This window comes from Thermothelomyces heterothallicus, assembly GCF_042370625.1.
Source record: "Thermothelomyces heterothallicus CBS 202.75 unplaced genomic scaffold P884_scaffold_5, whole genome shotgun sequence".
NCBI classification, from domain to species: domain Eukaryota; kingdom Fungi; phylum Ascomycota; class Sordariomycetes; order Sordariales; family Chaetomiaceae; genus Thermothelomyces; species Thermothelomyces heterothallicus.
Window position 1 is genome coordinate 1,043,370 of NW_027192566.1, and position 22,865 is coordinate 1,066,234.

The 22,865-nt window shown below is 54.5% G+C and overlaps 8 protein-coding genes across 8 annotated transcripts; 4 read left to right on the forward strand and 4 right to left on the reverse strand.

The window, feature by feature from the left end:
• Positions 1-799: 799 nt before the first annotated feature.
• Positions 800-1,939, reverse strand: P884DRAFT_275897 (uncharacterized protein; the record flags this gene model as incomplete). Its single annotated transcript, XM_069442887.1, has 4 exons — positions 800-1,078; positions 1,119-1,219; positions 1,308-1,416; positions 1,880-1,939. The coding sequence occupies 4 exons, from the start codon at positions 1,937-1,939 to the stop codon at positions 800-802; spliced, it is 549 nt and encodes a 182-aa protein (XP_069299759.1).
• A 712-nt stretch (positions 1,940-2,651) lies between these two features.
• Positions 2,652-2,828, forward strand: P884DRAFT_195240 (uncharacterized protein; the record flags this gene model as incomplete). Its single annotated transcript, XM_069437893.1, has 1 exon — positions 2,652-2,828. The coding sequence occupies one exon, from the start codon at positions 2,652-2,654 to the stop codon at positions 2,826-2,828; it is 177 nt and encodes a 58-aa protein (XP_069299760.1).
• Positions 2,829-4,540: 1,712 nt separating this feature from the next.
• Positions 4,541-7,123, forward strand: P884DRAFT_194387 (glycoside hydrolase family 55 protein; the record flags this gene model as incomplete). The annotated part of the gene is made up of 4 exons (XM_069437827.1): positions 4,541-4,843; positions 4,910-4,996; positions 5,067-5,375; positions 5,519-7,123. 4 exons carry the CDS (start codon positions 4,541-4,543, stop codon positions 7,121-7,123), a joined length of 2,304 nt encoding a protein of 767 aa, XP_069299761.1.
• A 1,346-nt stretch (positions 7,124-8,469) lies between these two features.
• P884DRAFT_283469 (kinase-like domain-containing protein) lies at positions 8,470-9,999 on the reverse strand (the record flags this gene model as incomplete). Its single annotated transcript, XM_069443665.1, has 5 exons — positions 8,470-8,974; positions 9,051-9,274; positions 9,344-9,407; positions 9,455-9,623; positions 9,695-9,999. The coding sequence occupies 5 exons, from the start codon at positions 9,997-9,999 to the stop codon at positions 8,627-8,629; spliced, it is 1,110 nt and encodes a 369-aa protein (XP_069299762.1). The 3' UTR covers positions 8,470-8,626.
• An 850-nt stretch (positions 10,000-10,849) lies between these two features.
• P884DRAFT_275900 (uncharacterized protein) lies at positions 10,850-12,360 on the reverse strand (the record flags this gene model as incomplete). Its single annotated transcript, XM_069442888.1, has 5 exons — positions 10,850-11,384; positions 11,462-11,652; positions 11,870-11,910; positions 12,011-12,129; positions 12,182-12,360. The coding sequence occupies 5 exons, from the start codon at positions 12,358-12,360 to the stop codon at positions 10,850-10,852; spliced, it is 1,065 nt and encodes a 354-aa protein (XP_069299763.1).
• A 3,608-nt stretch (positions 12,361-15,968) lies between these two features.
• On the forward strand, positions 15,969-18,375 carry P884DRAFT_194912 (uncharacterized protein; the record flags this gene model as incomplete). Its single annotated transcript, XM_069437871.1, has 4 exons — positions 15,969-16,207; positions 16,271-16,900; positions 17,328-18,119; positions 18,222-18,375. The coding sequence occupies 4 exons, from the start codon at positions 15,969-15,971 to the stop codon at positions 18,373-18,375; spliced, it is 1,815 nt and encodes a 604-aa protein (XP_069299764.1).
• Positions 18,376-20,195: 1,820 nt separating this feature from the next.
• P884DRAFT_239057 (uncharacterized protein) lies at positions 20,196-21,665 on the forward strand (the record flags this gene model as incomplete). The annotated part of the gene is made up of 3 exons (XM_069440116.1): positions 20,196-20,271; positions 20,361-20,975; positions 21,086-21,665. The coding sequence occupies 3 exons, from the start codon at positions 20,196-20,198 to the stop codon at positions 21,301-21,303; spliced, it is 909 nt and encodes a 302-aa protein (XP_069299765.1). The 3' UTR covers positions 21,304-21,665.
• A 280-nt stretch (positions 21,666-21,945) lies between these two features.
• Positions 21,946-22,338, reverse strand: P884DRAFT_194531 (uncharacterized protein; the record flags this gene model as incomplete). Its single annotated transcript, XM_069437837.1, has 1 exon — positions 21,946-22,338. The coding sequence occupies one exon, from the start codon at positions 22,336-22,338 to the stop codon at positions 21,946-21,948; it is 393 nt and encodes a 130-aa protein (XP_069299766.1).
• Between the last annotated feature and the right edge of the window lie 527 nt (positions 22,339-22,865).

Sequence of the window (22,865 nt, forward strand, 5' to 3'; positions counted from 1 at the left end):
GACTGATCACTTGACTTGAGCAACAATTTGCTAGGACAGCACACGGCGAGCCGAGCCACTGAGATTGAGGGTACCACCCCTTCCCAAAGCAGTGGTCCTGTCATGCTGCGTGATCAATATAAACTCACTCTGGGCTCGATCGGTCTTCCAGTGCGAATGTATGGATCAGGTATTAAGGGTCAGAGCTGGCCATCTTCAGATCATTGTTGAATATTGCCCTAGCAACGCGGCTATAAACAGACCAGAAAGCAGCTTCCTACAGCTCAGCACTTATTAATCAAGGTAATCACAGCTCAGTCTATTTTCTACTTTGTCTAGTGCAAAAGGCGTCCCAAATCCCACTCCTGTGTCGCGCACTACTAGACCTCTCCTGGTGATGTGAAGAACCTAGGCTTCGTGTTGACAGTAAAGAATCTGCCCGGCAAGCTCACAGGTCAAGTGCTTGCTAAGTGATGAAGTACGTTGTCTACGGACGTGTCCTCTAATTATATAAGGTTAGATTAGATAAGCCTAAGTAGGTCCTAGTGTTATGGGGCGGAACCTTCTTTGTTCTACCCTGTTCTTATACCTAGCTATAGGGCCAGCGTGTAGGAACCTACAAACTTAGAGGACATCGAACTATGAACTATCTTGATTTCACTATAACCTCTAACTTCTATCACTAAGATTCTTTTGGTTCTAAAGTGGCCGTACCATCCTCCTACAGTTTCTTGTTAATGGTCACACTTTGTCGCCAACTAATTACTAATTAGTCACAATGACTTGGTGTTTGCTACCCGGCCTGACGGATGGGCGCCCCTTATTCAACCTCGACCAACATGTCAAACTTCCCATCTAGCCGGTGGCGGACGACCCAATCCCGGATCCTTTCAAAGTCCCTGCAGGCGTGCATCGTCGCCGTGTTGTCCATCATCTTGCCGTTGGCGGGGCTCCATTCCCAAAAGATGGTGCTCGTGTCGGAGGCGCACAGGAGCGACTGCCGGAGCGACTCGACACACTGTTCCAGGTGACACAGCGTGTCCGCGGCCTCGTCGGAGCCTGACGTGACGTCGCTGTGGTAGAGCTTCGGGTAGAGCAGCTTTTTGCAAATGGTTCAGGCAGTACAGCTGGTGGAAGACGTCCAGCTGCACGACGTAGTGAGACCGGTCCTGCGGCAGGGGAGTGGTCGCGTTGGGGAGCCGGCAGGCCGAGTCCTGGCTGATGACCGAGACGCCGAAAGCTGGCTGCTGGATCAGGGACTGTTGAAACCCGGGGGGGGGGGGGGGAGATGGTTGGATAGTTAGGAGAGAGGCGAACAAGAAGATTACCGTTATAGAGATATTCCCATCTGTTGTTGACTTCTGGGTCCGCGGCTTGGTATTCCGTGATATCCTCGCGGGGACCACTGCGGAATACAACAGTCTTGTGTTGAATCGCCTCGTTTGCAGGTGTTTGGGAACGGACGGGAACGGTGAGAAAAAAAGGTCACGTCGGACCGCTACCAGGCACAGGAATACATACTGTAGATCTCTCGCAGACGCTGTCATGTGTTATGCCAGCACAGTCGTCAGGACAGCATTCGCGCAAGGGAAAATAGTAATAGAGCTGCCGTTGACCTCTTCTTTGGTCGATGGGAAGGCTGTTCCTCATCACCGCTCCATTCTGGTTCTGATAGAAGGTGTTCACTGTCCGAAGAGTCGCTTGTATTGTTGCTGGTCGTTCTTTCTGAGGCGCTCCCTACCGCTAAATTGCCACTCATTAGCAGCGAAAGGGTGGTATTGGCCGTCAGGAAACTATGGCATGAACGGATGGATAAGGAGATGAAAGCAGATCGGTCGGGGACACACGATCCAAGGAGAAAAAGAAATTTTAGTCCGAGGGCTCGGACTCGAACTGACACATTGTGTTGAAGGATCGCAGGTTTCAGCTGGCTGCTTTGCGGGAGAGCCAAGTTCTCCATGTTGATCCTGCCATTCCTTTGCGTGGCCTGGCACGGACAGTATTAGTCCTAAACCTACCCATCTGACGCTGTGGTGTAAAATATTAGCCTGGCATCATATTGTCATTTAACGGTTGCCGCCCTCCTAGGACCATGTAGGATCGGATTGTTTGGCCTCATCTTGCCTCCCATATGCAACGAGAATCCTGACCACACATGAGCCCGTCACGAGGATAGCTTGTTTTCAAACCCCGCTCTCAGAGCGGCTGTGCCGGACTGGGACTGGAAGATTGGTAGCATCGCAGGCGCATAAAAGCTGGCATCCGTCACCCGGTGGATGCCGGGGACTGAAGAAGTGTATGTGTCCGAATCTACAAACTACCCGCCGTATCTTGCCGCTCCTTCGACCTAACGTGCGAACGGTAATCAATTGAGGTTAACACTTTTCCTAGATGACGAGTCAATGTGGAGGCTTAATTACATCGTCACAGCTCTACCAACCTTAAACATGGACATTGTCAGAAGCTGTGGAGCTTCTAAGCGTATTAGCCACGCGTTTGCCACAGCTGTATGAGGCTGTTCAACGCATTGGCCAGTCCCGTTGTCTATAAATATCACTCGTTTTGTCTCCTTTGTAGATAGTTTCAACAAGGCACTCTTTTCTTTCCGTACAGCCACCCACTGCAGAGACTATCTTCAACGCTCCCGGAGCTTACCACTGCGTTCGGCAGACATGAAGCTTGCCGCTGTTCTCTCAACCGAACTCGCCATTCTCGGTGTCGCACGCGCAGCGGACTTGGCGGTAGAGAACTTTGACAGCCCGGCATGGTGGGGGGAGAAGAAGAGAGACTCAACTGTTGAAAACTTTGATAATCCGGCGTGGTGGGGAAGGAGTGAAGAGGACCGCTGAAGTGAAGGTGGGACCATCACACAGGCTCGGCTTTCCTTAGTAGATCACAGATGCTTGGTCGTCTAACTAGACTAAGTGAAGTGGCAAGTACAGTCGTATTGAGGATTTCAACTCGGGCCGATTCTGCATTGGCTGTGATGAGGCTTGGTACTGGGCGTCTGGCGGGTTCCCCGTGACACTAATTATGAGTTGAGTGCCTAAGTAACGTTTGCTTCTTGATACCAGAATTCCACAGAGTCCCCGGGGAAAACGATACTCTCTGTCACACGATAATTACAAAAATGGTACTGGCTAATCGTCACTGCAACATTTTCAGCTGCAGGTGGATCTTTGCCTTGGTTCCATGCCAACCCGACTTCCTAATCACGCAACTTCGTAAGTCCATGTACATCGTAACTAATAGGATAGACTGTAGTAGAGCCCCCCAAACCCCACCCGGGCGAAACACACACCAGGCTAGAAAAAAAATGGCAGGTAAACCTAGGCCCCTTAATATGCCTGATAAACCGCTCAACAAACGAGGCCTCGTCAATTGTGTCAACAGGTTCAGGCCACGTGCTAGTATGTTGGAAAGGATCGGGTTCGAAGGATTACGTTGGCCAAATCACGTCGCGGGGGCAGTGGGTGCCTCGTTGACCAGCGTCCTCCGTCCCCTTTCGAGCCCGTTTGTTTGAGGTTACCTAATCTTTACTTATGAGCTATGTAACAAAACACCATCGGTCAAGCCGCTTTTCGTTTTTGAATAGGCGAATAAGGTATAGGGGTACATTGGGTGCTTTCTATATTCGCTGCATAATATATCCGCTGAGATTACGCTAAGTACAAGGAGTGGGCTAAATAGGGAGCCGAGTACATACAAACCTAGGTAGTGTACTGTACCTTTCCGTTTCGAACTTGGTCTTGGGCTAATTACAGCATAAGCAGGTGCACCTGACCAATTTCTCGCTCCGTGCACTGACAATGGAGATCAGACTTTTGCAGGCCATAGACGGTGTCAACTCTGCGAGATTGAAAGAGAAACTGAGCAGCCATGCGGAGATTACACGGATTAGTATTCACGACGTGAAACGACCGGAAGACTGACAGTTAAAAATGCCCCCTCTCGGCTAACTCGTACACATCGAGCAGCCAGTGGCCCAGTTAAGCTTATTCATCCCGCGCGGGGATTGTAACTACACTAGGGTATGCGACCAAAGCCAGTGTAGATTCGACAAGGTCTTTTCTTGAGTGTCGCCCAAGAGTTATGCTTGATCCACAGTGTGAAATGCTGGTGCCTGGAGTGGAGTCTTGAGGAGGAACTTCGCCTGCGATTGGGTCGTTCGTAACCCTCAACTGCCCAAGTTTCATCAACTCCCTTTTAGAGCAGGCTTGCCGCGGGGCCTGTTGTGACCTTTAACCCGAAAACTGACCCATTGCCGGGTCTCTTGCTAGGGCCAGATGCCTTTGCAATGCACTACGTAGTATGGTCTGGGGGATGTGCGGAAAAGGCCCGCGTGAGACCTCCACTTGCTACAAGACAAGGAGCGCGGAGAGGGGTTTGCCGAACATCTCGGTTCGACTCGAGAAGAAGGGGGGATTGAATACCTAATTAATTATAATATTTAATCCACCATCATGTCTCCCTAACCATCGTCGATTCTTTTTGTCGCTCCGTCCCCGGACGCACGATTGTTTCCCGCCATCTCCGGCCACATCCCGTGGGCGAACACGCCATGGTCTGCTTGATGAGATGGCTGGCAGCGCTGCCAGCCAGCAGCTGGCTCGGAGTTGCAATGGCATCGCCTACTCCTTCCCAGGAACTTCACTCACGACAAGCTAAGACAAGCTTCTGGTACGCCAACATTGACCACACGTCCGCAGAAGTCCGCGGCTACGCCCCGGATCTCGACGGCGACTACACATACGAGGTCTTCAAAGCGGTCGCCCCTGGAGACGGGCCAGGCATCCAAAGGGCCATCAACGCAGCGACCAACGGCACCACACGCCACGGACAATGGTTTGCGAGCCAGCCGCGCGTGAGTGTGCCGTCCCGGGCTTCATAATCGCGGGCACTTATTTGCTGAAACAATGAGGTATTATAGGTCGTCTACATCCCGCCCGGCGAATACGTCGTCAGCGAGACCATCTTCATGAACACCGACACCATCCTCATGGGCGATGCTACCAACGTAGGTCCAACATATTCCCGACAAGACGCGACTTTGTGTCACTGATCCGGTCCATGACCCACCCCCTCAGCCACCCGTTATCAAAGCGGCTCCTGGCTTCTCCCGTAGCGGCACGCTTCTGAACGCCCAAGACCCGACAACCGGCGTCTCGGGCGAGCTGTCGTTCGCCGTCAGCCTCAAGAACATCGTGCTCGACACCACCAACGTTCCGGGCGACGCGCCCTTCGTGGCCCTGTACTGGGGCGTTGCTCAGGCCGCCCACCTCCAGAACGTCCAAATTCGCATGCCCTCCTCCGTCAATGGCGCTGGTCATTCCGGCATCCGGATGGGCCGCGGCTCGACACTGGCCGTGTCGGACGTGCGCATCGAACGCGGCCAGGTACGCCCTCCTCCACCCCTCCGGTTCCCCCCCCCCCCCCTTTTTTTTTTCCCTCCCTGTTCTGTCGGTCTTGGAAAGATTGCGATTTTCCCGTAATTAGACTCTATGCTGATGCGACTGCTGTACTAAACTCACCGACGCAGAATGGTATCTGGTACAACGGCCACCAACAGGCCGTCTTCAAGAGCATCTACTTCTACCAGAACACGGTCGGCATGCTGATCGACGGCGGCAGCACCATCAGCCTCATCAACCCGACATTCGACACGGTGGGCTTCGGCGTCGTTAACACGGGCGGCTCCCCCTGGATCGCCCTCATCGACGCCACGTCCAAGAACTCGGGCGTGACCCTGAAGACGACCTCCTGGCCGAGCTACCTCATCGAGAACCTCAGCAAGGACACCAACAGCAACATAGCCGAGGGCCCCGGCGACTTTGTCCTGCCCGCCCAGTCGAACCTCGCCCAGTTCTCGTACGGCAACACGGTCGGCCGCAACCCCATCTACGGCCCCGTGAACAACGGCAGCCCCAACCGCCCGGCCGCCCTCCTGACCTCGTCCGGACGGTACCCGGCCATCCCGGCGCCCAACTACGCCGACGTCCCCGTCAGCCGGTTCCTGAACGTCAAGGACCCGGCGCAGAACGGCGGCCGGCGCGTCCTGGGCGACAACACGGTCGACGAGTCGGCGGCGCTCAACGCCATCCTGCAGCTGGCGGCGGACCAGGGCAAGATCGCCTACTTCCCCTTCGGCAAGTACCGGGTCGACTCGACCCTGCTGATTCCCGCGGGCAGCCGGCTGGTCGGCGAGGGGTGGGCGACGATCGTCGGGCACGGTTCTCGGTTCGCCGACGCCTCGTCGCCCCGTCCCGTCGTGCAGGTCGGGCGGCCCGGCGACGTGGGCGTGGCGCAGATCCAGGACATGCGCTTCACCATCAGCCAGCAGCTGCCGGGCGCCATCCTGGTGCAGTGGAACATCGCCGGCGCCAACCCCGGCGACGTGGCCATCTGGAACAGCCTCATCACGGTCGGCGGCACGCGCGGGGCGGCGGAGCTGACGAACACGTGCCGGAACCCGTCGTCCCCGTGCCGGGCCGCGTTCCTGGGCATGCACCTGACCGCGTCGTCGTCCGTGTACGTGGAGAACGTGTGGAACTGGGTGGCCGACCACATTGCCGAGGACTTCGACGGCGGCAGCAACTTCGCGGCCGGGCGGGGCGCCCTGGTCGAGTCCACCAGGGGCACCTGGCTGCACGGGCTCGGGTCCGAGCACTGGTGGCTGTACCAGCTCAACCTCCGGCGGGCCCAGAACGTCATGGTCTCGATGCTGCAGAGCGAGACCAACTACGACCAGGGAGACAACAACCCGGTGCTGGTCCCGGCGCCCTGGACGCCGGACGAGGCCGGCTGGGGCGACCCGACCTTCTCGCACTGCGGCGCCAGCGACAAGAGGTGCCGGATGGGGCCGGCCAACTACATCAGCGGCGGCGGCGGCATCCACACCTACGCCTCGGCCAGCTGGGCCTTCTTCAGCGGGCCGGGCTACCAGGGCTGCGCCGGCACCTTCCAGTGCCAGAAATACATGCACATCGTGAACCAGACGCCGGCTGGGCTGCAGGCCTTCGGCCTCTGCAGCAAGGATTCCTATGCCACCCTGAGGCTGGCCGACGGCACCGAGATCGTCACCCAGAACGGCTTCACCGGTTCCTGGCCCGGAGGAGGAGGCGATGTCGGGCGCTACACGCCCTAGGTCAGGTATTATCTCAGATCTTCCTGAGACTTGGCAGAGTCAATTTTCAGTGCGTCAGACAGAGGGCAGCCATTGGTTAATTAATAATCGAATTACCTATCCCGAATTAGGTAGTAATTAATACACTTGATGGCGAGATGTCGTCTTAGTAGAACAGTAGAATCCCTTGTGATAATTATTCCGGGAGTATTATCTTGGCATGTTTCGCTATTGCTCTCCTAACCCGGCTCCAATCAATGATGGCATCTGCTCCATTAGCCGCTCCATACCGCGCGTGGGGCCCGGAGCTTGTTATTCAAGGAGTCTCATAACCCGGGTGGATAAACACGCCGTATTTGTCGTAGTCATCCCACGAGACGCGGAAGCTAATTAATCTCGGATCCGACCAGTACGTCAGTTGTCTCAGTCTTGGCTGCGGATTGAAACGCGTTCCTATCGCAGGTGATGTCCGAATGGTTGATGTTTATCGCTCCGCCATCTCGGTGATGAAGTCGTAGTATTCGCCGATATAAACGTATGCACCCGGTTCGTTCTCAAGACTGCCCAGGCGATGGGCTTAGGGCAACAGTTCGGCGTGGAAGCGTAGATGTCTGAAGTCGCCTCGAACTGCCCTTTAATAAGCGCCTGCCGTCCGTGGTGACCGAACGATACCTGTCTCTCTAGTAAGCCGTTTTGTAGTCATATAGGTGCTGACAGAACAATGTGGTTTTCGTGAAACCTTCACAAAATAATTCTGCTCTTTGCCATCATAGGTGCGCACTAATAGAATGCGCGAGATCCTTGCCCGGCGGGACCCGGGAAGCGGCTTGACCTCGAGGATCTCTTTGGCGTCAGGGACCACTAGTAACTATAATATCGGGGACTGGGAAAAACGGATCCACGTCCCGTACGTGGGTTTAGAAGGAAAACTCACAAGCCAGAAGCTTTGGATCTGTTCCAGAGTTTGCTGTCGTGTCCCTTCGGTCGGCGGCAGAAATCGCCCTGGTGAAGATGCGAGGTGCCTTGGGTATAGGTAATAGGTAATTCATGATTCAAAGAACTTTTCGGCATGCAGAGAACAACTTATAATCCAGAGACGGCGGTTGGCCACAATTTGTAGCCACGGATTATTACGGGCCTAACAACCCTGCTACCGCCAACGGACTGAAACCACCCATGACGTACTGACGAACACGCCTTTTACAAAGTGCTCATGGTGAAAAGAACAATGAATTCAATCCCGTTCGGTATATAAACAACACCTTATAGTCATCCTTCCTGGTCGGTAAGATATATCTGCCGGGCATATTTTGGTGGTCCATGGTAGGGGTTGATAGCTTGGAAATCCACGCTCGTAATTAAATTTCCACCACTTTATTAACGTTCAGTACCTCCTTAATTACACTAACGCCGTAGCATGGTTGCATTTCCCAATAGCCCACGGAGAGAAACACAGATTTCGTGTCTTCATTCAAGGCTGAAAGCCCTATCAATACCGCCAAATCCGTGCGCGACGGCGGCTGCTCATTCACTGAACCAAGGATGCTTCAGTGCCTCCCGGGCAGTGATCCGCCGTCGAGGGTCCAAGCAGGTCATCTTGCTAATAAGATCCTTGAATTGTGGGTCCACCGGGTACCACCTGTTGAAGGGCCGTCTCTTCTTTCCCGTGCCATCGAATAAGGAAAGGAGTCCTAGAACGCGTTGGACAAAGGGATCGTCCTCTCCTCCATGGTACTCGATGCACCCGCCAAAGTCGTCAAGATCGTAAGCGAAGTGAGATACGTTGAGCTTGAGAATCATATCCGATGGGTCCTCGGCCTTGTTTGCCTCGTCCGAGAAGAACACCATCCTGTCAAGCCAGACATATATAGCCTAAACCCAAGAACGCAACCCGTCAACATCTTTAAGACCGAGTCTTGGGATGACGGAGGAGGACCTGGAAGCTTACCACAATGCCGAAAGAGAAGATATCAGCTGGGGTATGCTGCGCTGCTCTTGCCCACGCTTCGGGGCTTCTCCAGAACTGGTTCCCAGAAAGGCGCTTCCCAAGGCCTTGGGAGTCGGGAGGCAGTACTACAGCATCCTCCAGGTCTATGATCTGCACATCTCTAAACCCAATTGTACCATCGCTTCTCCTAAACGAGGACATCATGATGTTGGCGGGCTTGATATCTATAGGGGGAAGGGGTAGGGGTGTTAGTTGCCAATATTGAACAGGGTAGCATATTATCAACGACCTACCTGTATGGTAGATGCCCTTTTCGTGCAGGTCAGCCAAGCCGGCAAGAGCGTCCCTGAGGATTCCCTGAGGATATCCTTCTTGACAGAGGGCGGGATTGCTGCTGTATTGACGAGCTGCAGATTCGTGTCGAGGAAAGGATATATAAACATATGACGATCGGGAATGCTATCGACAAGTGTTCGGACGTGGGCCGAGCCGTCAACGAGCTTCTGTAGATCTAGAATATACTGGAAGTCACCCGGAAGAATGTCCTTGAGTACATACTGCTTGCCCTCGTGGCTAGTGTAGAGTAAGGATTAGAATCAATAATATGAACTCAATCAAGGACGTCGTAATTAATTAGATCGTACCCGGCACGGTACAAGCAGCAAAGAAATCTTCCCCTGGTCCGCTGGTAGATGATTTCACCAATCGTGTAAGTTTTCCCGGAGGGCGACGTAACCTGCGTCCCTTTGGCGAGCGGCTGCCTGCTGGTCGCCGTTGAAGACATGTTGGTACATGGGACTCGGATACGCGCCGGATTACGAGGAAGACCACGTGACTGAGAAAGAAGGTTGGTCGAGGAAAGGGAAGGGGAAAGGAGGGTGAACGGGTGAATTGGAGAAGACCGCGAGCGGAGCAGACGGGCAGACTGTGCTCGGAGGGAAGATGCCATGGCGAAGCATGATGTGAATAAGTAGATGATGTTGGTACAGACGGATGGAGGTGTGACGCGCCTTGGAATGTAGTGGGGTCCGGCCCCACAGTGCGGCGCGTTAGCGAAGCGCTTAATTAACAATTTGCCTGAAAACACTATTGTCGGGAGTCTACGGGGCAAGATGCTTCCCGACAGGCTGAATCAACGGTTGTGTGGGTGAAGACGTCGTTAGAACAGGAGCCGTGTGCCTGTCGTATTAAATAATGCTCTGAGAGGATTTCAACGGCTACCTCAACCAAGAATATCCCATTGAACGCGTCTTACGGCATCCACTGTAAGGGTCGAGGATCTGCCAGAAAAGCATTTGTTCGACGCGTGAACGAGGGCAGTGAGATTCCCAGACTACAAATGAGGAAAACATAATTAATTACACGCACGATAATTAATGTCATGATGAACTCCAGTTTAGGACTGCGAAACAGGAGACGATACCTTTGGAAAGGTGAATTATGACGTTTGGGTCCCGAGGCAAAGCTCATTCTAATTATTTTGTTCAAATCAGCTTCACTTTCTAAAAGGTAATTACCTAAAATACCCCGACTGTGGTGTAATTATTAATTACGCTTCGCGCACCTTTTGTCGATGCCCACAGTCATTAACTAATATACAATTCCCCGTCGGCAAGAGTCGAAAGAACTTCAGGTTGGAAAGTGCATGTTTGTGACATTGTCGGTGAATCAAACTCGTAACCTCGAGCATCTCAGCTAGCATCACATCTGTCTCGCCTATGACCACTGCTCTCTCTCCCATCCGGAACCCCTCCCCTTGCCCCCTAATAACCCGTTACTCGTGGGAATACCGCCGCACCTTACTCGTAGATGTAGCAAAACTTACCGCCGAGCCCTCCCATGGTGTTCATGAGCTCCCGGACGGTGACGTCCGGGGCGAGCACGCCGAGGCCGCTGAGGTCGTCGAGGGTGCCGTTCTCGCTGGGGGGGAAGTTGTTCATGGTCTTGGTCATGCTCACCTGGGTCAGGCGGCTGTCCAGGTCCTGGACCTGCCAGATCCACCAGACGCGGTCGATCATGGCGTGGTGCAGCCAGAAGACGGGGTCGCCGGGGCTGACGTAGAAGTCGCCTGCCGGGTCGCCCGAGACGGTGTAGTGCCCTCCCGCGTGCACTCCCCACTTGCCCTGCGGGAACTGGCCCTCCATGACCGTCTGGAACCAGTAGATCTCGTGGTTGTTGGTGATGAGGTCGTACGTGTAATTGGCCGTCGTCACCGCCGCGGAGTGCTTGTTGATGTCGCGCCGCAGGCACCGTGGGTTGTACCCCAGCCCGTCCGCCCGCGGGTTGCGCTGCACGTTCAGCGTCGGCGCGATCGGGCCGACGTTGACGGTCATGCTGGGTTGGAGAAAAGGAAAGGGGGGTCAGTAAATAATACGCTTCCGTCTTCATAAGTGCTGCAAGAAATGGGTTACTTCTTGAAGGGGCCCGAGGTCACGCAGCCACCGCCGTCTCCGGGCGGGATCACGTTGTACGGAGGCGGCGCACCGGGGATAGGAATGCCCTGGTGTTCTTCCTTGGCACCATTGCTACCCATGCTGCCGTCGCTGCCGTCGAAGAGCGGCGAGTTGGCGGGGTCTTTAGCATATCGATCCCAGTTCCAGTACTTCAAACCGCACCCTTGTCAGCGGCGGCTCTGTCCTGTCGTATATGGGAAGGTGATGTGGTCTTCCTTACCGGCTGATATCCTTTGTAGCCGCACTCGGTTCTCAGCGCGTTCTCGTAGTGCCAGACGTAGTACCGATGCCACGGGAGGAAGAAAGTCTGCTGGATGTTAGATGGTGGCGTCGTGAGGCGCCCAGGGAGCGAAGTTGCCGGCTTACCGATCCATGGTTCCTCGGTGTTTGTTGGATATGGATGACGACTTTGATCCAACGCGGTTAGTAGGGTGTATTCCATTATCGGTCGGGCCGCAGTGTATCACACATGCGCATCGGTCGGGCTGAGGTCGGGAGGTGTATTACCATAATCGTCAAACCTGCTCTTGGCTCCTGGCGCCTGGTCACTTGTCAAGGCAGGCTTCGACTGGAGGCAGAGGACGGCATCCGTGTATGCCTTGCGTTCCTCGACGGTCAAGTCGCTCCTGGGCTAGGTCAGAGTTCAGCTCGTTAGGAACCCGGGAGGGTGCAGCAAACCATTCCCGCCGCTTGACTGCCGTCTCGTAGGTACATCCCTCCTGTGGGTTCCTCTCGAGCCATTCCTTGAGCTTGGGCAAGCTATCCTTCCCCAGCTGATCAACCACATCTGGAGCGTACGTTTGGGCGACCGCAAAACCAGCGAGGAGAGTCGCTCCCCAGAGTTTTGACAGAACCATTTTGCGTGCCTTTGGTGTACTTGTCCGGATTCGAAAAGAGACACTCATAGGCCTGCTGAGCCCATCAACAGTCGTTGAGAATCCCACTCTACTTGCTTCGTGTTCTAATTATATGTCCTCATCCGGGCACCACGGTTTACACAAACCAAGTGTCGACTATACTTTAATTCAGTCTTAATCTACTCTCTGTGGAGTTCGGAACCAAATGACCACTCGGCTTCGTGAACATCGGATAAGCCAAGACTTCGTTGTTTGCAAGTGGACGCGGGTTCGGCAGTTGACAGTCCTCTTCTCGTGTGGATGCGAGCCGAGTGCCGGCCGATGGTAAGTTGTAATAGGATGGTTAAAATCAGTCGATATTGGAGGATGGGGCGCCTGCTCGGCGTGCATGTTTCGAAATAGCCGACCTCCAACGTTGGCTAGGGTTTGGGGCTTTCCAGCATTTTTTTTTTTTTTTTTTTTTTGGAATCGATTAGGCATATGCCGTCAACCCTTTCCCAGCATGTCACACCTAACAAAGTAAAGATCGGTCATGATGGTGCGAACAAGAAGATCTCGTCATACTCGGCATGTGCCGAAACTTGCTTCCATTCGGCTCTGTTGCCTCCTATCTGACGACAAGCCAGCCCACTGCTGAACGTGGGACTGAGACCCGAACTGCAATCTTAGGGTGAATTCTGGCGCAGCATCGAAGTCTTGAGCTGAGTATTATTAGACTTGTCTTCAATGTCGATTCCGTTACTCGTCGCTCATCTTGTCCATTAGCAGCTTGACGTCTCTAGTCTTACCTGTATTGTCAGCGTCCCGTTAGGGTGGTATGCAGACCTATCGGCAGTCACCCATCGTCCAGGACAGGCCCAAGTGTGAGAAACATACCGAGTCTCTGCCATGGCCCCATCGGCAGTCTCCCTAGTGTGGGTGTTATTGCCGCTTTCTATTCTGCCGTCTTGGCCATTCGAGGGTTAACAGGCACTGTAATGTTGGCCTGAAATCAGCGCATGATACCAGTGAACATTACAGATACTAATCTTGAGATTGGCGCGTGAGCTAGCTTGAGAGGAAATTGGCACAATTACATCCATGGAGAGAAGATGTGGATTGGCAGCTAAGAGGGAGTCAAATAGTAATTTCTTTCTGTCGTTGGGTGGGCACCAGCCTCTGGATTGCTGGAGCCAAGACAATGAAAGCATTAGATGATGCGAAGATTTCTAGGCTACCTAGCTAACTATGTGTGGGTTGAGGAGAATCGATCCTGGGTCAGTCAGTTCTAAATGCTGCCAGTTCCACGTCATGGTATGCGGTACGCGGCCGGGGTTCAGCGCGGTTACGGAGAACATATAACATGTGTTTACCTCTATTCCAGAACTTCCCAGCTTGTCAAGCTTCTGTTATCATTCCCATGATGAAATGGGGGTCTTTGAGCACTAGATATTTTTTTGCTAACGACAAAGGATGGGCGCCTGCCAACAGCGTGGGGTTAGGAAAAGCTTTGCACACGGAAAGGTATTCCTGCCCGGGCTGAGCATGCATCTATCCCATCACCGCTTGCTGAGCTTGCAGAACCCCCTGTCTACCAAGGTACCTAGGTACGTAGATGAGTGGTTAAAATACATACATACACCTGGCAGTGAAATTTACGTGGCATATGTTTTGCACCCTGATTGAGGCGAGCATATCTAATTAGCTGATTTGGTATCAGTTCCAGACGCGGAAACTGAATTTGTTTCCATGTGCGATGGAGATTTTTACCAAACAAATGTCGAGCTAAGTTCCATGAAATGTAGATGCTGTCCTGCAAGCTCCGAGGCGCAAAATTTGTGTATTCCGTCGGCCAGAAGTTTCATAGCCCGACGAAGCTTCGGGCCGAGTAGGTTTCAACTAAATCGATCATCGAGCTGAACCGTGACAAATGTATGTACGGAGTACTGGGCCGCATTTGAGCCTCGTTCCCACTGTCACCGGTCTCGGCTTGGGCTCTTGAGGTGCGCCGGCCCCCAAATCTGGGCACGCGAGATATTAAAGCGCATCTGGTAGGGCAAGAAAACGGCGGAAGGTAAGAAAACAGAAATGGCTGCCTGGCGAATTACATGAAATTACAGAGTACTATGTATGCTCTTGATGGCTCCATCTGATTGGCAGCGAAAAAGCGGACTAGCCAAGGTTCTTCCCCCGACCGTTTCTTTTCGGCTTTTGGGTCCAATAAGTTTACAGTACTTGGGGGCCAAAGACATAACAGGCAAACACAGCCTCTGTCTGCCCAGTAGGATGCGCTTGTTGGACTCTTGATCGCTTATATCCTCGCGTGGCGGTCAGTGCAGTTCTATTCTTGGGCGCAAACCCCCTCTCGAGCTCAGCCGGGCAGGTTGCAGTGGGTCACTCGCGTGCCTTTGGACCCATCACGTTTCGCATTGATGAGGGGTCCCTGCAGCTACCGTGCAGACTGTGGTATTATCCGACGTATGTATGTATATACTACGGAACACACTACTATAGTATAGTACGCAGTACATCCTATAGTCGCTCATATTCACGTTAGCGGCCTCGTGGGATGATAGTACGTATGTACATACATAATTACGTCGGGCGAGTTAGTGGATTCCGGACCTATCCAGCCCTACACGTTGCGAACTCCTTACCTAGCTAGCTAGCCCTGTAATCCCTCCGCTATGTATGTATTTATGTACACTTCTCTCCAGATTTTGTCTTACCTCATCCAACGCCAAGCCATGAAACAGCCTCCGGTTCCAGGCCAGGTGCAGGTGCACGGCACATGCCACTTTCGTCTGAACATGGACTAAGCTTGCACAGAATACAATACTGCGGTACAGCTCCCCAAGGCTCAGAGAGCCTCTGACGCGGAGCATGATGGCACAGGGTACATCTTCGGGTGTGATAATTGTGACCGGTTGGCGGTAGCCTGCATCCATGCGGCCGATCGATGCGGCCGACGGGGCTGGATCCGGAAAGCAAAGTCCCCAGCCTTGTTCGGGACTGGCACCAACGGCCATGATCAGGATTCATCCCCTCCGCCCCCGCCCCTTCTCCCCGGATGCCTGGGCTTCCTAGGGCTGGGTTGTTCTGTTATCCGCACATCCGTAGAAGTCTGAACGGCGCCACGACGTCGTGCCAAGAACCAGGGACGTGTTGCCGAACCTCAAAAGCTGCATATCGAACCCCTTGACACAGTTACATTTCATAAATAGCTGTTGGTTCTGTTGCAGGATGACAGCCCGCCCTAGCTAATACACTACGGATTACAGCCACAACGAAGGCCAACCCCCCTGCCTTCATGCGGCGCATTCTTGCATTGGACCCACACAAACAATTCACGCTCGCCGTCCCAACTCTCTTTTGTTTTCCCGTCCGTCGGTAGCGCGGCCTACGGGATCCTCCGCGGTCGCTGGACATGCCTAATCCAGACGGGCTGAGGATGAGGTGTTCATCGGAGGAGCGGGCAGAGGCTGGACGGCAGGGGGATACTCGTCTTGGTCCTGCAGATGCGCATGGGGAGCTCGCAGCATAAAGAACGCCAACAGCCCAGCGCGATGCGTTCGTCGAGAGGGCATACGCTTCCCTCCAGGACACAACAACCGTTTGCCGCGTCCGCCATGGTCAAGTTGTGTTTCATCTCGGCCCTCGTATGGGCGGCCGGCCTCGCCGTGGCCACACCCAGCCCGGCACCACTTGTCAATGTCCGCACCCGGAACCTCCCCGGCATGTCGGACGAGGACACCGTTCAACTCATCTGGCGACGCATAGCCCATGCCGCACACATACGGCGCGAGAACGTCTTCAAGAACAGCACAAGCCTCGAGAAGAGCTGGAACGACGCCGAGCTCATCACCTTGTAAGTCTTAATGTTCTTTGTTTTCATAATCTGATGCTTTGAGTCTGACCAACATACGTGCAGCACTTACACGCCCAATGTGACGGACACCAAGCTGGAGAACACGGACTTTGAGGCTTCCTTGGAGGTCAACGTCAAATGCGAGACGTGTTACTTCAAAGCCGGGGCCAGCGTCGCCCTGACCATTGACGGGGAGTTCGACTTTGGAGACGCGTTCCGCAACGTGACCGGCCAATTCATCGACGAGGCCAAGAACCTGACTGACTCGCTGGTGGAGAGCTTGGACGACGTAATCCACTGGGGCGAGATCAGGGACCTCTTCACCGAAGATGACTTCGAGCTCGACGAGTTCATCAACTTTGACGGGTTCGACGTCGACACCGACTTTGACATTGATCTCCCTCCTCTCCCCGCGGTTAATCTCCTATTCCAGATCGACCACTTAGACCTCTACGTCGCTCTGGACACGACCATCTCGGGCAAAGCCAGCTTGACAATCCCATTGTACAAGTCCCAGTCACCGGTCGGCATCACGATTGCTCCCGGGCTCGAGGCCGGTATCTTTGCCACCATGGACTTGCTCCTGAGCGCAGAGGCCGAGATGATCATCCGCTCGGGATTCCATCTGCAGCTGCCAGATCCCGTTGGATTCCACATTGCCCTGTTTGGCAAAAACGTGTCCAGCGTCATCTTGTAAGTCCGCTGGCTCCAACCTCCTCCCACCACGCTCTCCCCCATCTCTTCCTTTTCTTTATTATCTATCTTTGATCAGGTCATCGGGATTGCTGATGACGTGCCTATTACTCCCTGCTTAGCAACGGAGGCCGGTTTGAGTTCCTCCCGGTTACCATCGTCAGCGGGCACGTCACGCTGAAAGCTATCCTGCGGGTTGGCCTTCATGCGGGCTTCCAAAGCGGGACCGTAACGTTATTGTCCAATATCTCGGACGATTTCCTGCCCGACCTGCTGGAGGAGTTCCGTGACCTATCCAAGTTCTCGTACGGCATGGAGGTTGGAGTTTTCGCAAAGTGAGTGCCCACCCGGCGACTTGTATATTATCCCCTTATTAGAATCGAAGAGGAGTCCCTCCTCCCCCAGCTAACTCTTCCCTGCGCTCCAGCGTCGCCGAGTTCCTCACCAACATCACCGGTGGCGCCGAACAAGCCGCCAAGGAAGGCTGCGCCATCAAAATTGTGCAGGAATACACCCTCGCCCTGGGCGCCGGCGCCGGCGCCACCATCGCGGTCGGCTCCCACAGCTGGGGTGTCCAGCCCACCACCAGCGTGCCCATCTTCTACACCACGCTCGCCGACGTGTGCGCCGTCACCGCCGACGCCCCCAAGCCCACCTCCCCACCCGCCATCACCACGACGGCCACGACCAACAATCGCCTGGTCCGCCGGGAGCGCTTCACCGCGCTCGTCTCGTCGGAACTCTTCGACCCCGAGGGCGACGAGGACACGCCGACGGCGGTCGCCTACACCTCGCGCGCGCGCGAGTTCCACACGGGCATCACCTGCGCCTCCGAGGGCTTGGCCGTCTGCCCGCAGTCGCTGCTGCGCACGACGGTGCTGACGACGACCAAGACGTACGTGACGACGGTGCCGACCGACGCCGAGCCGAGCTTCCCGCGGCCGACGGCGGACACGGTCCCCAGAACCATCCCCTTCGGCAAGAACGTCAACAAGCTGGCCGCCACCACGGGCGTCCCGGTCAGCTACGTGCCCCCGCCCCCTTCCTCGTCCACCACGGCCCGCACGGCCGGGCACGGGGATGACGAGGACGGCGGCGTCCTCGACGACATTGGCGACGTCTTGAGCGGCAAGACCGGAGGCGTCTCCAATAAGCTCATCATCGGCCTCTGCGTAGGCCTGGGCGTGCCCATCCTCGCGGCGGCCATTGCCAGCTTGATGTAAGTGCTTCCCGCCTTCCTTCCTCCTTATTCTATCATTGTTCTATTTCCGTTGCCAATATTATGAATGTGGCAGTGGCTGACTCGTTGTGAATCAAACAGACATTGCATCAGGCGCCGCAGGTATGCCCCCTTGCCCAGGACGGAGGCTACCAAGGTCGAGTATACAGGCGCGTATCAGAGCCCGATGGCTGCGGAGCGGGAGGCCATGGTCAAGAAATCTCCCGATGTGTCGGTGAGCGAAGCCCGCAACTGAGATATGGACGTCAACATAATGATGTATATGGGTAAAGTTGTAGTTATGAGTTGGGAGAGTGATGAATCGTACTGTTTGGTTCTGGGAAGATTATCACGGTTTGTAAGGAAATGGACTGCAGAACGCTTAACATGCAAATACCCGTTCATATTACGCGTAGCAACCCAAAGTTACTTGTTCCTACGACCGGAAACCTTCCTAGTAGTAGCCGCTCTTCTTTTCCCTTCCCCGCCCTTTTCTCCTTGCCTTCCGTTTCTTACTATCTTCTCTTAGCCCGAGGTTGCCAGGCTCAAACCACGAACTAGCAATGAATCTCAGCTAAGAAAAGAAGCCATAGTATCGCGTATGAACCGTTACGATGGCTGTCGTAGCATCCGGTAAAATGACCCCTCCCGGCAACTCCGGCACGAAGAGTCTCCGCCAAAATATTGACCAAGTTTAACCCCCAGAAAATGTATATAATTAAGAGCCGAGCAAAGGGGCAGCCATCTTCTTCACAGCCGCTTTTGCGGCCGCGGCGTTTTTACATATTTGGCAGTGTTTGTGCGTACAATTCTGAGCGTCGGTTCTCCGGTTCCAGCGTGCCGGTTGACAGTTCCTCAGTACTCACATAGGCCTTATTATTAGGTATTTCCAATCCCGGAGAGTGACCTCATTATTGCCGTTCCGCAGCGCCCTTCGGCTGGCAGGCTTCGCAGCCAGCAGCTATGACACCTTCCACGTCGATGATCCGCGAGTGTACACAGCGAGCATGCTGCTGATATACTCCGCAGCGTACGGTAATCTTTCTGTCTTCCACATTTTCAGCGCCGCCATTGTCGGGAAAAAGAGAGGGCTGAACCCGGGTCACTTCGCTTAGAAGGAACTCGGAGAAACCCTTAATAATCGCGAGATGATGCATGATTTGGGCTGGCCGGTATCTGTCACGATTCCCCAAACCGATATTCGTCTCCCGTAAAAAAGACCACCGAGAAGTGTAGGCTGTATAGGGCACATTCGCAATGTATTAACCCGTGTAACACTTTCTTGTATGCACGTCTTTGAACTGCACACCTGGCAAGCAGACTACCTAATTATCTGTGCCTCCATGGCGAGTTCAAAAAAAAAAAGCTATTGGTGCCTCGCCCGGATCCGGGTCAGAGAGTTGTCCCGGAAATCCCCACGTCGGACGGGGCCGGTCTTCGGAGATGAAGCACGGAGCTCGGACCTTCGGGGGTAGGTGGGGGTCGAAGGTTTCTGGCAGCGTGCCGCGGCAGGAACCGAGCAATGGAGCCCAATTCGGACTTGCTTAATGCAGGCATGCCCGGATTTATTCAAGACCACCATTCCGATCGTGGAAAGTGTGATCTCTGACGCATAGGTGATCGCAAGCACCCTCGGCGCAGTTACCCTATTGAATACAGAGTTAAGATGTGTACGTCCGTATATAATGTTCCAGGCATACGTACCAATATGTGAAATATGTACACCATGCACCTAAGGTACAAACAACACGCGTAAATACGGTGTACATACGTACGGTAGTCATATACACATAAGTATGTGCGCGTCTATGTGACACAATCCTTTTGCAAGTAGCTTTGAAACCCGCACACCAAGCCTCCTGATTCGTTGTCATGCCGAGCCTTCCTCATCATGACCGAGCTAGATTGCCCAGGTACGCCCAGTTCTACAATGACAATTTAATTGGAGCATCTATCTTCTCAAATGCCCGTCGTGAATTCAATGCATTAATCTCTTCAATCCGCCAACATCCAACGCCACTTAGCCGCGAGTGAACCAGCCTGTCAGCCACTTGTCTGCGAATAATTACAATCACAATGGCCTCCGAACTCGGCGCTACATCACTCTTCAGAGTGGATGGCATTGTCGCTGTCATCACAGGGGGAGGCACCGGTAAGTCATCTCGCGCCTTTGGGTGCTCTCTAGTCATCCCACAGGTCCCAGACGTATTTCCCCTGGAGTTGATGCTGAAGTGACACCAGGGATCGGGCTCACCATGGCCCGCGCCCTCGCCGTCAATGGCGCGAAGCGCGTCTATCTCCTAGGCCGGCGCCTCGACGTCCTGAAGACGGCGGCTCAAGAGCATCCCGCCGTCTTCGTGCCCATCCAATGCGACGTCACGTCACACGCCTCTCTTCAATCGGCCGTCGACCGCGTCGCCTCGGAGACGGGCTACATCAACCTCCTGGTTGCCAACAGCGGCGTCAGCGGCCACTCCCAGGGCATGGACAGCTCTCTGCCCCTCTCCGAACTCCGGTCGAGGCTCTTCACCCAGGAGGTCATGGATGCTACGACCTCGACCCTGCAAGTCAACGTGACGGGCGCCTACTTCACCATGCTCGCCTTCCTGGAGCTGCTAGACGCTGGCAACAAGCGGGCACTGGAAGGCGGGTTCGGCGGGCCCGCCGTCGGCCGCAGCAAGGTGCCCAACATCCCGAGCCAGGCGGTGGTGACGAGCAGCATCGCCGCCTTTTCCCGCATGGACTTGTCGTCGCCGGCGTACTTGGTAAGCAAGGCGGGCATTCTGCAGCTGGCCAAGTACGCGAGCTCGAACCTGGCGGCGTACGGGATCCGCGTCAATGCGCTGGCGCCAGGACGTGAGTGCCTGCTTTTTTCCAGACCCCTTTCAGAGCGTCCTGGTGCCGGATCTCGTTTAACCCCCCGGAGGAGAAGAACGACGAACTAACAAAGCCGTTGTTTTCATTAGTGTTTCCCTCAGTGATAGCCAGCAAATTGATTGGAAGCCGGGACCCAAGCACGGAGGGGGTCAACGACCCTCGCTTCATCCCGGCGCGCCGGTTTGGAGGCGACGAAGAGATGGCCGGCCAGTTGTTGTATCTGGCCAGCCGCGCCGGAGCCTACACCAACGGCTGCGTGTTGTTGGTTGACGGAGGACGCTCTGCTGTCATGCGGTCGTCATACTGAGTCGCGGACTGTTAACGGAGGAATGAAACGAAAATCATGCACTAGAACGGGCAAGGGCCTAAGGGGGTTGGCTTGTACATGAACCTCGCGGAACTATCAACGTCGTACGGGCACCCCGTGTGTATCGTCATGCTGCAGAGTAAGAACCTGTAACGGTACGCATTTAGGCACTTCGATGCACGGGGTCTTATCCATCCGAAGGAAAGAATGCCGGATCCGAGACCCGCGTCATGCCTTCCATTCCTTCTCTCAGTCCAGCCTCTCTCTCCCAGGGTACTCGTTCGCGAAACCTACGACCATCTCGAAATATGGTACCTCAGCTGAGTCGAAGGACAGCAGTCTCCTCGGAAGCGGTATGCAACAGAGTCTTTCCACTTGCCATCATGTTGCATCCTGGTTTTACGCTTCAAAGTTTCAGTTTACCCATGGTCGCGTGAGGAGTCCGAAAAGCACAGATGGGGAGGGAAACAGGTATCAGAGTGTCTATGACTGCTTACGACTACTACTGCCAATTCTAAGAAACATTCTTTGAGCCTTCAAAAGCTATCCGCTTCCCACGACCCCATGCCGATTGCAGCCGTCCCGGAACAGTTTAAACAAGGGCGAGGAACGCCTAAGGTAGGGCAATTTGTGGAATCTCGGTCAACGACGATTCTGGCTGCTATAGGGGTTGCATTTCTTGCAGGGATGATGTCCGCAAGTCGAGTCGCTGGAGCTGCCGGAGGAGTAATCCCGGTCATCGCTGTGTCGGCACTTGTCCACGTTCCGGCCATTGATGCCCCCGCAACGATGGCAAATCCAGCCATGAGGCATCAGGTAGTAGCTGACGTAGCAGGCCGTTTTGTCACAGATCGTCGAGTTGTCGTTCGTTATATGAGTGGAACGACCGCCGTGCGCGGTGCTGCAGCGCTTGATCGGCTTGCCCGTCCTCCGTGCTCGATCCTTCGCTTCCTGGCACCTTTGCAGGTCCGTGGGTTTCCACCACGACCTGATCAAGTGGCCGCATCTAGCGTAGCGCTCGTACCTGCGGCACATGGTTTCGGTTTAGAGTTTGGGTCTTGGGAAAAGTTGGCTAATGTGAAGTAGGCTTCAGGAGTTCGGGCCGCTGTCCAGCAGGGTCCAGAGTCTTGCACAACCAGTGTGGGCTTGGAGGGATGGTGTGGCGTTGGAAATAGAAAAAGGTAATTATCGAGGATATCCTCACGTCAAAACGCTGATTTGTCGAGAGTCCCGGAGTGATGATATAAGGCCAAGGGAAGATTGTCTGACTCATAATCTCAATAAGACATCAGGAAGGGGGACCGGCTAGGATCTGTTTCTTATACACTTGCGCACACAAGATAATCTACTCACTTTGGTGGGTTTTCATGGCCTGGCCCGACTCGACTCGACTCCATCGATTTCCATCTGCATGTGGTCGGCCCAATGTGACAACGCCTCTGCCTGTGCAATAGGGCCGCCTCGCTCGCCTTCCCGCGTCCAACCCAGGAGTGACCATGGCTGAGGGACCAGTTGGAGGTGTGTTTTGGTATAGACAGCGACTGTATAGTTACCTTAATTTT